The 13,056-nt window shown below is 32.5% G+C and overlaps 1 protein-coding gene across 1 annotated transcript; it reads left to right on the top strand.

Moving 5' to 3' along the window:
• Nucleotides 1-984: 984 nt before the first annotated feature.
• Nucleotides 985-12,686, top strand: LOC122512568 (solute carrier family 12 member 9). The gene is made up of 9 exons (XM_043628468.1): nucleotides 985-1,920; nucleotides 3,550-3,684; nucleotides 4,552-4,889; nucleotides 5,796-6,009; nucleotides 6,707-6,976; nucleotides 7,451-7,658; nucleotides 8,211-8,996; nucleotides 10,412-10,843; nucleotides 12,364-12,686. Exons 1-9 carry the CDS (start codon nucleotides 1,650-1,652, stop codon nucleotides 12,563-12,565), a joined length of 2,856 nt encoding a protein of 951 aa, XP_043484403.1. The 5' UTR covers nucleotides 985-1,649; the 3' UTR covers nucleotides 12,566-12,686.
• Nucleotides 12,687-13,056: the final 370 nt, after the last annotated feature.

Below are 13,056 nucleotides of genomic sequence, written 5' to 3'. Positions count from 1 at the left end.
ATTATTTTCATAAATAATAAAATGCTTTCTTAGGTATTCAATTATTTTCAAAAAAAATGTAATAAAATTAAACACAGGAATTCAATTATTTAAATTAGAATTTGCATAAAATTATTGGTCGAAAAAAATCAATTATTTAAAAATAAAATAAAAATAAATAAATAAAAATAAAATAAATAAAATTCTTCTCAAGAATTAAATTATTTTTATAAATATTAAATTCTTTCGCATGAATAATAAAATTCGTTACTTATTTTCTGTTATTTTTTTTTAAATAAATTGTCGAGTGTGAAGTCCAAAATATAATAATAATAAAAATAATAAATTAATAATTATGAACAATAAAATAAAAAAATAAAAAAAATAAAAATAAAAAATAATCTAATTTATATATTAAAAAACCCGAAGATTAATTATTATCAAATTTTAATAATTTTTAGTCCTAGAAACGATAAACGGTACATGCTCTGCCATCTGTTGCACAATTGATAAATCTCTTGAACATATCGAAGTGTGGTAAGGTAGAACTTTTCAATTTTCCAGTCAGTCATTTCCTATCGTTCTTTGTTAATTTCCCATCCCTGACGTCTTTTTTCGTTAAATATAATTAGTTTTATCAACTACCCATACCTGGTGTGTTTATTATTTTATTTTCCAAACATATTATTTTGTTTAAACATTTTTTTTGATTATTTTATTTAATATTTAATATTTTTTTAAAATATTTTTTTTTGAATAATCACGTCGGTAAGGAAGAAATTCACAAAGAAAAAAATAATACAATTTCGCTTGTGCGAATAGAAATTCTTTCTGTTCTCATGGACAACCAATCAAAATGGAGTAATTTTTGTCCAGAAACAACACCCCTCTTCTCTTTAGTATAAAAATTGTTATAACGTAAAAGATCGTAAAATTCGGTAAATTCCGCATAGTTTCCTGTTTTACCAACCCAACCCTGCGCGAAACTATTGTTTGTGTGTCACTTTTGTGTACAAGTTGACGAGTTGACGTTTGACAGTATTATAATCATTCATGACATAATTTTTCTCTTATTCACTCTCGGAAATTACTGTCGCATTAGTTTTTCCCACTTTTCTCCCCCACCCCTCCCCCTCACCACCCCCTTTTTTCCCCACTAATTGCATTCGAATGGCAAAAATAATCATTTTTCACAAATCAATTAATTCTTTCTTGCGTGAAAAATAGAGGTTATATTTTCTATATACTAAAGAGAGAAATGTTATTTGTTTCGTGATGTCTGAGGAAAGTAAACATTTTTTAATTTTCATTAATTTTGATAATTCGTGACGAAATTTTCCTTTTTTCTTTTTATTCTAAAAGGAGAATTAATTTGGACTTTTGCAAATATTGAGTATATTTTTTTTCTTTGAGTATTTTGATAATTTTTCTATTGTGTTTCAAAGAAGTGAAAGAAGAATAGTTTGAAAGAAAAGAAAGAAGAAGTTAAAAGAAGTAAAAAAATAAATTGAAAGAAAAGAAAGAAGAAGTTGAGAGAAGTGAAAAAATAAATTGAAAGAAGTGAAAGAAAAGGTTAAAAGAAATTAAAAAAAGTGAAAAAGAAGTTGATAGAAATTGAAAGAAGTAATAATTGTGAGTGGAAGTATACGAGAATAAAAAGGGGGGAAAAAATGATTGCTCCGGAATATGGTTCGACGAATGCTGATTCGGTGAATGTTCAAGTGACGGGCGAGAAGAATCCGTTAATTAAAAGGCAAAGTCGCTTTTTGCGAATGATTAGAAATTTGACGAGCAGTGATAAAATTCCAAATCATGGAAGCGATGGTTATGTTGAATTCAGTAGTTTGGGCACTGAAAGTGCACGAACTTTGGGCACATTTGCTGGTGTTTTTAGTCCCGTTACACTATCAATGTTTAGTGCCTTGATTTTTATTCGAATGGGTAAGAATAATATTTTTTCTTTCTTTTCATTCTCCTCCTCCCTATTATTTTTTCTTTTTGTTTTCCCCTCGCTATTTTATTTTTTTTTAATTCGTCTGTCGCTATTTTTCGTTTATTTTTTCGCTTATTGTTGTTTTTTTTTTAATTTTACCCCCTCCCCATTTAATAAAATTTTTTTTTTCTTGATTTTTTTTGTAATTTCTACCCTTGCTATTTTTCTTTATTTTTCTCGTCGCTATTCTTCTAATTTTTCTCCCTCCCTCCCTAATTTTTTAAAAATTTTTTAAAAATTTTTACCCTCGCTATATTTTTTTCGACGCTATTTTTCTTATTTTCCCTTCTTTCTACTTTTTTTAATTTTTCCCTCGCTATTTTTTTTTTGTAATTTTTACTCTACCTAATTTTTTTTTAGTTTTTTTGATGCTATTTTTTTCATCCCCCCCCCCTCTTTTTGAATTTTTACTATCGCTATTTTTTCGACGCTATTTTATTTTTCTCCCTTTTCTACTTTTTTAAAAAATTTTTCCCAAACTATTTTTTTTACTTTTGCTAAATTTTTTTTCAGTTTTTCTGACCCTATTTTTTAACCCCCCCCCACCCTCTTTTTTAATTTTTACCCTCGCTTTTTTTTCGACGCTATTTTATAATTTTTCTTCCTTTTCTACTTTTTTGTTTAATTTTTGCCAAACTATCTTTTTTACTCTCGCTAAAATTTTTATTTTTTTTAATCCTCCCCCCTCCCACTCTTTTTTAATATTCACCCCCGCTATTTTTTTCGACGCTATTCTCTTATTTTTCTCTTTTCTACTTTTTTTTTGATTTTTTTTACTTTCGCTAAATTTTTTTTAGTTTTTTTGACGCTATTTTTTCGAAATTCCCCCCCCCCCCCTCTCTATTTTTAAACTCTTTTTCTCGCTATTTTTTTTGTAAATTCTTCTCACGCTATTCTATTTTTAAATTTTTTTCCTCGCTATTTTTTTTTATTTTTTTCCCTCTCTAATTTTTTTTTTTACTTTCTTTTGTTCATTTAACAAATGTGAAAAAAAAGTTGATATACATTTTTTTTTCTAATAAAAGATAGAGTTTAATCTTTCGAAGCCAAATGATAATTGCATGAATCATGCGAGTTCACAAATTACGAATGTTTTTATTCCTGTATTTTTATTTTCTGTCATACTAAAGCAAACATTTTTTTTCTTTTTTTTTTTTTAACTTTTTAAATCTTTTAAATTTTGTGAACTTTTATTATTTCTATTTGAATTGATATTATAAATTAAAGAAAATTACTATTTTAAAAATTCTAGAAACTCTTTTTCATATTAGTAAATTTTTCGTTTTATTTATTTATATTAAAAAATGTTTTTTCTAATTATTTTTTAGTTTTTTACGATTATTTTTTTCTGATTATTTTTTAGTTTTTTCTGATTATTTTTTGGTTTTATCCCAGTATTTTTAAGTTTTTTCCAACAATATTTTTGTTTTTATAATTAATTTTCAGTTTTTTCCGATTATTTTTTTGTTTCTCTAAATATTTTTTTAGTTTTCTTTGATTATTTTTTAGTTCTTTCTGAATTTTTTAAATTAGGTAACAACTAATTAGCAAATTAACAAAAACATATTTTATTCTAGGATACATTGTCGGAAATGCAGGACTTTTAGTAACTCTCCTTCAGTTTATAATAGCTTACGGAATTTTATTATTTACTGTCGCATCCGTTTGTGCAATTTCAACAAATGGCGCTGTCGAGGGAGGCGGAGCCTATTGTATCCTTAAACACAAAAATCACCAAACCTTTATTGCTGTGGAGACGGCCTTAGAAACAAATTTTTGTCCGTGGCTACTATGGAAAAAAAAGTTCTATTGTAGAATCGGTATAAAAATTGTTTCATAAGGCACTAGTAAAGCGATGAATTTTAATTAAAAGTTTCTACTGTAGAAACAGCCTAAAGATTTTTTCGTAAGGCGTCAGCCTTACGGACAAATCGTTAGGCTGTTTCTGTTTTACTGACGTACAGCGTCAAAAAAAACTTTAAATTTTCAACTGTAGAAACAGCTTAAAGATTTAAAGTTTCTACTGTAAAATCAGCCTGAACCTTAAAGTTTCAACTGTAAATACAGCCTAAAGATATTTAAAGTTTCTACTGTAAAATCAGCCTAAGCCTTAAAGTTCCAACTGTAAAAACAGCCTAAAGATATTTAAAGTTTCTACTGTAAAATCAGCCTAAAAATTTGTCCCTAAGACGTCATTAAAGCGTCAACAGTAATTAAAAATTTCTATTGTAGAAACAGCCGTAAGGCGTCAGTAAAGCGTCAACATTACCTAAAAGTCTCTATTGTAGAAATAGCCTAAACATTTGTCCGTAAGGCGTCAGTAAAGCGTCAAAAGTACTTAAAAGTCTCTATTGTAGAAACAGCCTAAAAATTTGTCCGTAAGGCGTCAGTAAAGCGTCAAAAGCTCCTAAAAGTCTCTATTGTAGAAACAGCCTAAAGATTTATCCGTAAGACGTGAGTAAAGCGTCAACATAACTTTAAAGTTTCTGCTGTAGAATCAGCCTAAAGATTTGCCTGTAAAGTAATAAAAAACCATTTTTGAATGAAACTTTTTCTTTAACGCAAAAATAATAAAACAGTCATGATTAGTAGAACATTGGGACCGGAATTTGGTGGTTCGATTGGAACACTGTTCTTTATGGCGAACATTGTTTCGAGTGCATTGTGCATATCAGGTTGTGCTGAGGGTCTGGTGGAGAATTTTGGGCCCTCTGGTTATCTTGTTGGCAGCGCTGGACTCATTCCCGATGGTAGATGGTGGCGTTTTTTGTACTGCACAATATTGAACACGACAAATTTACTCGTGTGTTTAATTGGCGCCTCAATGTTCGCAAAGACGAGTGTTGCAATTTTAGCGACAGTCTGTATTTGCCTCGTCAGTGTGGTCATCAGTTTCCTCGTTAAAGGACCAATGGAGGTAAAGAAAAAAAAATTTTTTTTAACGATTTCAGCGAATTTTAGTAACTTAAGGGTCATTCACAACGTTGCGTCTGATTGTTTTTTTAACCTAAACGTCTCTATTGTAAACTCGCCCTTAATTCGGAATGTATCCTTCTCTCACTCAATGTTAAGTTCTACGATTGTTTTTTCTTTGAGTCTCTATTGTAAACTCGACCTTAATTTGAAAATTTAAAACGAAAACGCAATATGAAAAGGTAAAACCACTCGCCTATTGTAGATGCGGCCTTAGAAACGATTTTTTTTATTTTTACTCAATGCTAAGTTTTACCATTGCTTTTTTAAGTCTCTATTGTAAGCTCGACCTTAATTTGAAAATTTGAAACGGAAACGCAATAGGAAAAGTAAAACTACTAGCCTATTGTGGACGCAGCCTTAGAAACGAATTTTTGACCGAGGCTACAATGGAAAAAGCCTTCTATTGTAGAAACAGCTTAAAAATACTTCCGTAAGGTAAATGGAATCATAGACGTAAATAATGAGTGAGAGAAAGACAGATATATAGGTCTATCCTTTTCTTACTCACTCTTAAGTTTTACAATTCAGTTTTTTAAGTCTCTATTGTAAACTCGACCTTAATTTAAAAATTTAAAACGTAGACAAAAACACAGATGTAAAGAATAAGTGAGAGAAGAACACTTGTATATTTCTATCCTTCTCTAACTATGAGTATCTATTGTGGACTCAACCTTAATTTGGAAACGTAAACGGAATCGCAGACGTAAAGAAAGTGAGAGAAGAAGAAACGCAAACGAAAGAATGTGTTAGAGAAGGATAGACGTAGACGTAAAGTGTAACGTAACGTGTGGACGACCCTTTATGTAGAAAACTATTAATTCCCGTCTTTTCTTGTATGAAAATTTAGGTATTAATTCCGGAAGCGAATAATTTGGTGCGCAATGAAACGTATCTCCTTAATGGTACCTACACAGGTTTGCTCTCTTCAACTCTGGTCCAGAATTTATACTCAAATTACAGCGCAGATTATTCAAGTGGTGGGGTTATGTCCGATTTTGCAAGTGTTTTCGGCGTTCTTTTCAGTGGCGTCACGGGAATTATGGCCGGTGCCAACATGAGTGGTTAGTTCTGTTGTTTCTACTTTAAGGCCAGTTTATAATAACTTCGCGAAAGTCGTTTACGAACGAGACATATGGGAGAGAAAAGGACACAAATATATCCTTGTCCTTTTCTAACTCATGGTTTGCGTTCGCGAACGACGTTAAGGCAAAGCAGTTGTGGCCTAGTCCACAATAGCTATTGTTTCGTATCGTTTTCGTTACGTTCAAGAATGCTATTGTGGACTAACCTTTAAGCCTTAAAATTGTTTCCACAATAGCACCATAAACTGAACGTGAACGTAACGAAACAATGCTAAGAATATTGTTTCGTTACATTTTCGTTCCGTTCTAGAGTGTTATTGTAAACTCAACCTTAGGCCTTAAAGTTTTGTCCACAATAGCACCTTAAACATAACGTTAACGTAACGAAACAATACACTTAGCGTTGTTACGTTACGATTAGGTTCCGTTCAAGAGTGCTATTGTGTACTCAACCTTAAGGTCTTCAAGGCCAATGCACAATAGAAACGTAACCGTAATTTCAAAGCGGAAGAAGGAGATAGAGAAGGATATGTGTCTCTATCCTTCTCTAACTCATTGTTCCGTGTACGTTTACAATTTCGGTTCCGTAATTCTATTTTGCTTAAACATTTTCTGTTTTATTCTACTTTTAGTAAGTTGTTAATGGCAAATTAACAAGAAAATAATATTTTTTAAGGTGAGCTGAAGAATCCAGGACACAATATTCCGAGGGGAACATTGTCAGCTGTTTGTTTTACATTTGTCTGCTATATTTTATTATCCGTCCTGACGGCAGCGACGACGAGTCAATTTTTGTTGCAAAACAATTTTCTCTACATGATGCCGATTAATATTTGGCCGCCATTTGTTGCTGTGGGAATTTTAACGGCGACATTCAGCGCTGCACTGAGTAATCTCATTGGTTCTAGTCGTGTTCTCGAGGCTCTCGCAAAGGACAATATTTTTGGTGGGTTCTCTTTTTCTGTTAGAAATTAATGCTATTGTGGACTCAGCCTAAATACAACTGCTAGCAGTTGTATTCAGGCTGAGTCCACAATACCACTCTTAAACGTAACGTAAAAAAGAACAATGTTAACTATATTGTTTCGTTACGTTCAAGAGTGCTATTGTGGAATCAACCTTAGGTCTTAAAGTTGTGTCCACAATAGGACCTTGAAGTGATAGAAACGTAACGAAACTTAGCATTGTTACGTTACGATTACGTTCCGTTCAATGTGCTATTGTAGACTCAACCTTAAGGTCTTTAAGGCCAATGCACAATAGAAAGTTGTTGTCATAGTAACCGTTGCTACGCAAATTGTAGCCTAGCAACCGTTGCTATGGAACTGGTAACCATGGCAACCGCTACTATGGAGACGGTTACGAATAATATAAATTTGCGGGTGGAAAATCGTCATTTGTGACTCTCCTTTTTTTGTAGGATCCGGCCTGAATTATGTAACGAAAGGCACATGGCGGGGCAATCCACTCGCTGCCGTTCTAACCTCATGGACATTGGTCCAGTTAATTTTACTCATTGGCTCATTGAATACTATTGCTCAAATTAATTCTGTCCTATTTTTATTAAGTTATTTGGCCACGAATTTAGCGTGTCTTGGCTTGGAACTCGCAAGTGCTCCCAATTTCCGGTAATTATTAACAAACATTTCTATAAATTTTTCTTTATTATTTACTAAATGGAAAAAATCGTTTATGGTGGTTTTCACATTTTGGAATTCGTTGAACCATAAAGTTTGTATTGTAAACAGACCATTACGTTCCAAAAAAAACCATTACGTTTACCATTACGTTCTAAAGGTCTCTACACAATAGGAATTTAGACCATAAAGTTTGTATTGTAAACAGACCGTTAACCCTTACGTTCTAAAGGTCTCTCCACAATAGGAATTTTCCTTTGGCTCTAAAGATCTCTCAACAATAAAAAGCTAACTGGTTAGAGACCTTTAAGGTCTATGGAGAATTCAAGTTAACTTTTTATTGTAAGATAAGTTAGGTCCTAAAGGTCTGTACACAATATGACTTTTTCTTCGACTCTAATTAATTTTGTGATGTAAAATAAGCTTTAAAATTATGCCTGTCTGAAAACCACCACTAAAGCGACGTTCACAATGTTCGATTTTGAAAAAATCGTTACTGACTTCCTGACCGACTTTTGTTTGAATGACGAAATATTATTGCAGACCTACCTTTAACTTCTTCACATGGCACACGGCGACAATCGGACTCTTCGGAACCCTCATAATGATGTTCACAATCAACAGCATCTACGCATCGAGTAGTATAATAATTTGCCTAGTCCTCGTCATTGTCCTCCATCTTTTCTCACCGAGCAAAAACGCCGCCTGGGGTAGCATTTCCCAAGCACTAATCTTCCATCAAGTACGAAAATACCTTCTAATGTTGGACTCACGCAAAGATCACGTGAAATTTTGGCGACCGCAAATCCTCCTTATGGTGTCCTCACCACGCTCCTCGTGTCCTCTCATCGACTTTGTGAATGACCTCAAGAAGGGTGGACTCTACGTGATTGGTCACGTGAAAGTGGGCGAATTCGCCGGTCAAAATCAGGATCCAACGATTGATGACTATCCAAATTGGTTGAGTTTGATTGATCACTTGAAGGTGAAGGCATTCGTGGAGATGACAGTGACGAAAACTGTTCGCGAGGGTCTGCATCATTTGGTGCGTATTTCGGGAATGGGAGCCATGAAGCCGAATACGATTGTTTTGGGATTCTATGACGATCATGCGCCGATGGATTTTTTCAAAGTCTCCCAATATTCGACGGTGAATTTTGAGAATGGGACTTATGCGAATGGACCTTGTTTTCCGTTGAGGGGCAATGGGGAGGATAAGACGATGGATATTGAACAGTACGTGGGGATGTGTTCGGATGTTTTGAAAATGAAGAAGAATTTATGTTTGTGCAGGAATTTTCATACTTTGGATAAATCGCAATTTGTTAAGTAAGTAATTTTTTGGAGAAAAGTAGGTGTTTGTTAATTAATAGTCTTTAAGAATTAGTAGGTTTTATTTATTTAAGTCTGCTTGTTTATTACTCCCTTGGTTTCACTTTAGGCTCGTGTTTACAATGGAGTTTGTAAAGAGATACCTTTACAAACTCCATTGTGAACAAGAGCCTAAAGGTATCCCTTTACAAACTCCATTGTGAACAAGAGCCTAAAGGTGTCTCTTTACAAACTCCATTGTGAACAAGAGCCTAAAGGTATCCCTTTACAAACTCCATTGTAAACAGGAACCTAAATTAAGGCCAAGAGATAGTTATATGTGTGACATCCCAAATGCGACACTTGTCCGATCCATAAACTCTTTTGTCGACTTCCCAACCCTGCTGAGTTAATTTTTAAACTTTTTTTCAACTTTCCAACCTTGCTTGACGAAATTTACAAAAACTAACATGGACCTGATTTTGTTAACTTCCCAACCCTGAAAGACTAATTTTTTAACTTTTTAGCAACTACCGAACCATGTTAATTCAAACTTTTAACTACCCCACCTTAGTGCAAATAATTCTTAAAAGTTAACAAGATTTTGTCAACTTCCCAACCCTGTAAGTTAAAAATTTAAGTTCCCAACCTTGCGTGACGATTTTCTTTCAACTTCCCAACCCTGTTAGTTTAAATTTTCAACTTCCCAACCTTGTGTGACATAATTAACGTGGACCACACTTTGTTAACTTCCCAACCCTGCTAGTTTAATTTTTCGACTTTTTTTCAACTGCCCAACCTTGTTGGTTCATTATTTTAACCTTTTTGACAACTATCCAACCTTGCATGACGAAATTTAAAAAAATTAACAAGGTTAGTTAAGGTTTAGTGAACTTCCCAACCCTGTTAGTTTACATTTTCAATTTCCCAACCTTGCGTGACGAAATTTACAAAAATTAACAAAGTTAGTCAAGGTTGGACCATGTGTTATCAACTTCCCAACCCTGATAACTATCAGGGTTGGGAAGTTGATAACTGTATTTTTTAACTTTTTTGTCAACTTTCCAACCCTGGTAGGTCAATTTTTCAATTTTTTTTTGTCAACTACCCAACCTTGCATGACAAAAATTAGGAAAATTATCAAATTTATCACCTAGCAGTGTTGGGCAGTAAAAAAAATAAAATACTAGCGTTGTCACACCATTAATTTCGTACTGTAGAACCACCTTAAAACCATTTTTAGGTTGTATCGTCCCATCCCTGGCGAATTCGCGATAATAAATTTTATCGTCGTTAATAACCCAACAGTGACACAAGGACCTAACCTAACAATTCTCAAATACAAAAATACCGACTTTTAAAGAATCGAAAACATAACCTAAAAAATCTCCCAAGAAACAACCTCGAAAATGACAACAACAAAAAATTTTCAGAAACTCCAATTTCAAGTACATTGACGTTTGGCCAGTGAACTTTTTCCAGCCATCGGATCAGGATCCATTCGATACAACGTCATTGTTTATGCTCCAATTGGCGTGCATAATTAATATGGTGCCTGTTTGGAAGAATTTACATTTACGTGTCTTCCATTGTGAAATATCTGAAAATCTCAGTGTTGCCGAATCGACGAGTTCAATAGAGGAGGCGCCAAAGTGTTCGAATGAATTGAAACTGAAAAAATTATTGAACATGCTTCGAATCTCGGCGTCGATAACAAAAATACCAAATTGGGCCGCACAAGTTGGTGGTCTGAAGGGTCGGCCATTGGTTGGTCCAACAAAACAGGATCCAGAATCGAGTCTCTTTGAATCGAACGATTCTTCCGATGTTGTTCCTAGTAATGTTTCACGAGCTTACATTTTGAAGTGAGTAGCATTTTTTTTTGTTTCTATTTTGTAGAGAAATTGAAATAATTTACTGGGTAAATTGTATTTTTAGTTGTAAATTTGTTGTATTTTTTTTTGTAAAACAAAAAGAATTGAGAAATTCTAACTTTTGGCGAAGGTAAAGTAGGATTTGATTTTATCTTCCGATGGTAAAGTAGGATTTGATTTATCTGCCGGTAGTAAAGTAGGATTTTCTGTTATCTTCCGTCGGTAAAGTAGGATTTGATTTTATCTTCTGATGGCAACCTATCGGCCTTCGGCTTATTTACCTACCGGTAAGAAAGTTACTAATTATTGATTTTAAGTAGATTACCGTTAAAAACTGTTTTACCGACTGACTCTTTTCAAAGATAACCTTCTTACTATTTAAAATTATAATTGGGGACAACGGTAAGTGGGGCTTTTGGCTACCCATCGGTAAAAAATTCAATAATTATTGATCCTAAGTAGATTACCACTGGATGGTAAAACAGGATTCAATTTTATCATCCAATGGTAAACAAGTCGACAATTATCGACCTTAACTAAATTACCGATGGATGGAAAAAAAGAATATGATTTTATCATTCAAGCCGATAATTATCGACCGCCAAGTAGATTATCGACAAAAGCAGATAATAAAAGAAATGATTTTTGTTATCTACAGATGGTAAAAATTTTCTAAAATACCATTCTAGAATTAAATAGAATATAGAAATATCCAAAGCGTGAGGAATTTTTTTTATGGTAACTATTTTGATAAAAGAAAGAAAAGGTTAGAAAATACTAGAAAGTCCCTATATAAACGAATGGTAAGGTAGGTGTTTACATTATTAACTGATAACAAAGAAGAAAAAAAAACTATTTTCTTGACAAAATTAATAGTTGGTAAGAAAGATATTGATCTCATTAACTGTCGATAAAGAAAATATTACCGACTGATGGTAGGAAAGAATATTCCCTGGCTGGTAAGGAAGACATTAATTTTAACTGTTGAGCAAGAATACATTACCGACCGAAGGGAAGAATGGGAAAATTATTTCCTAGTTGATAGGGAAATTTTTTAAATTACTAACTAGTGATAAAAAAAATTACCGACCGAAGGGTGGGGAGGCGAAACTATTTCCCAGTCGGTAAGGAAGATAGTGAGTTTATTAACTATAACGAAAAAATTACCGAAAAAAGAGTAGGGAGGCGAAAATATTTCCTAGCTGGTAAGGAAGATAGTGACTTTATTTACTAAACACATTACCGACTGATGGTTAGGAAAATATTTTCTTTATCGACTGCTGGTAAAAAAGAAAACTGCTTGATACTAGCAGGTAAGGAATATAATGACTTTATTTAACTACTGATAAAACTACATTACCGACCGATGGTTAGAGAAATATTTCCTTTTTCGACTGCTGGTAAAAAAGAAAACTGCCTTATCTACAGATGGTAAAAAATTTCTTTTTGCCTGAGGAAAATTTGATGTTATATTGAAATTGATTTTTATTCCTTTTTCTTTTTTCGTACAGTTGTAATCAGTTGATTCAACAACATTGCTCGCAAACGGCTGCTATCTTTATGTATTTACCGGCGCCACCTGTCTCCAATACCTGGGGAGGGAAAAATGTCGTTCAACAACAATATTTACAACTTCTTACGGAATTGACTGCTGATTTGCCGCCAACGATATTGGTGCATGGTGTTAGTGCCGTCACTTCGACCACATTGTAACATTATTTTTTTAGTTACAACAATTTTAGGACTTGTAATTGATTTATTTATTTACTTATGTAATTATTAATTAATTAGTTAATTAATTATTTTTCAATTATTTTTGTTAATTACAATTTCTTTTTTCTTAATTAATAATTCGTTTAATAATTATTAGCCTCATTAATTAATAATTTGTTTATTAATTAGTAGCCTTATCAATTAATAATTCGTTTATTAATTAGTAGTCCTATTAATTAAAAATTACTTTTATTAATTATCAGCTTTATTAATTAATAATTGCTTTTATTAATTATTCGTTTTATTAATTCAGAATTGTTATTATTAATTAATTTTATTAATTAATAATTTTTTTATTAATTAGTAGCCTTATTAATTAGTAATTGCTTTTATTAATTAGTAGTCCTATTAATTAATAATTGCATTTTTTAATTAGCAGTTTTATTAATTAATCATTGCCTTTTTAAATTAGCAGTTTAATTAATTAAAAA

This window comes from Leptopilina heterotoma, unplaced genomic scaffold (assembly GCF_015476425.1).
Source record: "Leptopilina heterotoma isolate Lh14 unplaced genomic scaffold, ASM1547642v1 Lhet_123, whole genome shotgun sequence".
NCBI classification, from domain to species: domain Eukaryota; kingdom Metazoa; phylum Arthropoda; class Insecta; order Hymenoptera; family Figitidae; genus Leptopilina; species Leptopilina heterotoma.
The sequence above is the reverse complement of the archived record's forward strand: the minus strand, read 5'-3'. Positions and strand labels throughout refer to the sequence as shown.

Excerpts from the sequence above, each read along its gene's own strand:
- LOC122512568 (XM_043628468.1), top strand. The coding sequence starts at position 1,650 with ATGATTGCTCCGGAATATGGTTCGACGAATGCTGATTCGGTGAATGTT. Across the intron at positions 3,685-4,551 it reads CGAGGGAGGCGGAGCCTATT|TCATGATTAGTAGAACATTG; the intron begins GTATCCTTAAAC and ends ATAATAAAACAG. Across the intron at positions 7,659-8,210 it reads GCAAGTGCTCCCAATTTCCG|ACCTACCTTTAACTTCTTCA; the intron begins GTAATTATTAAC and ends ATATTATTGCAG.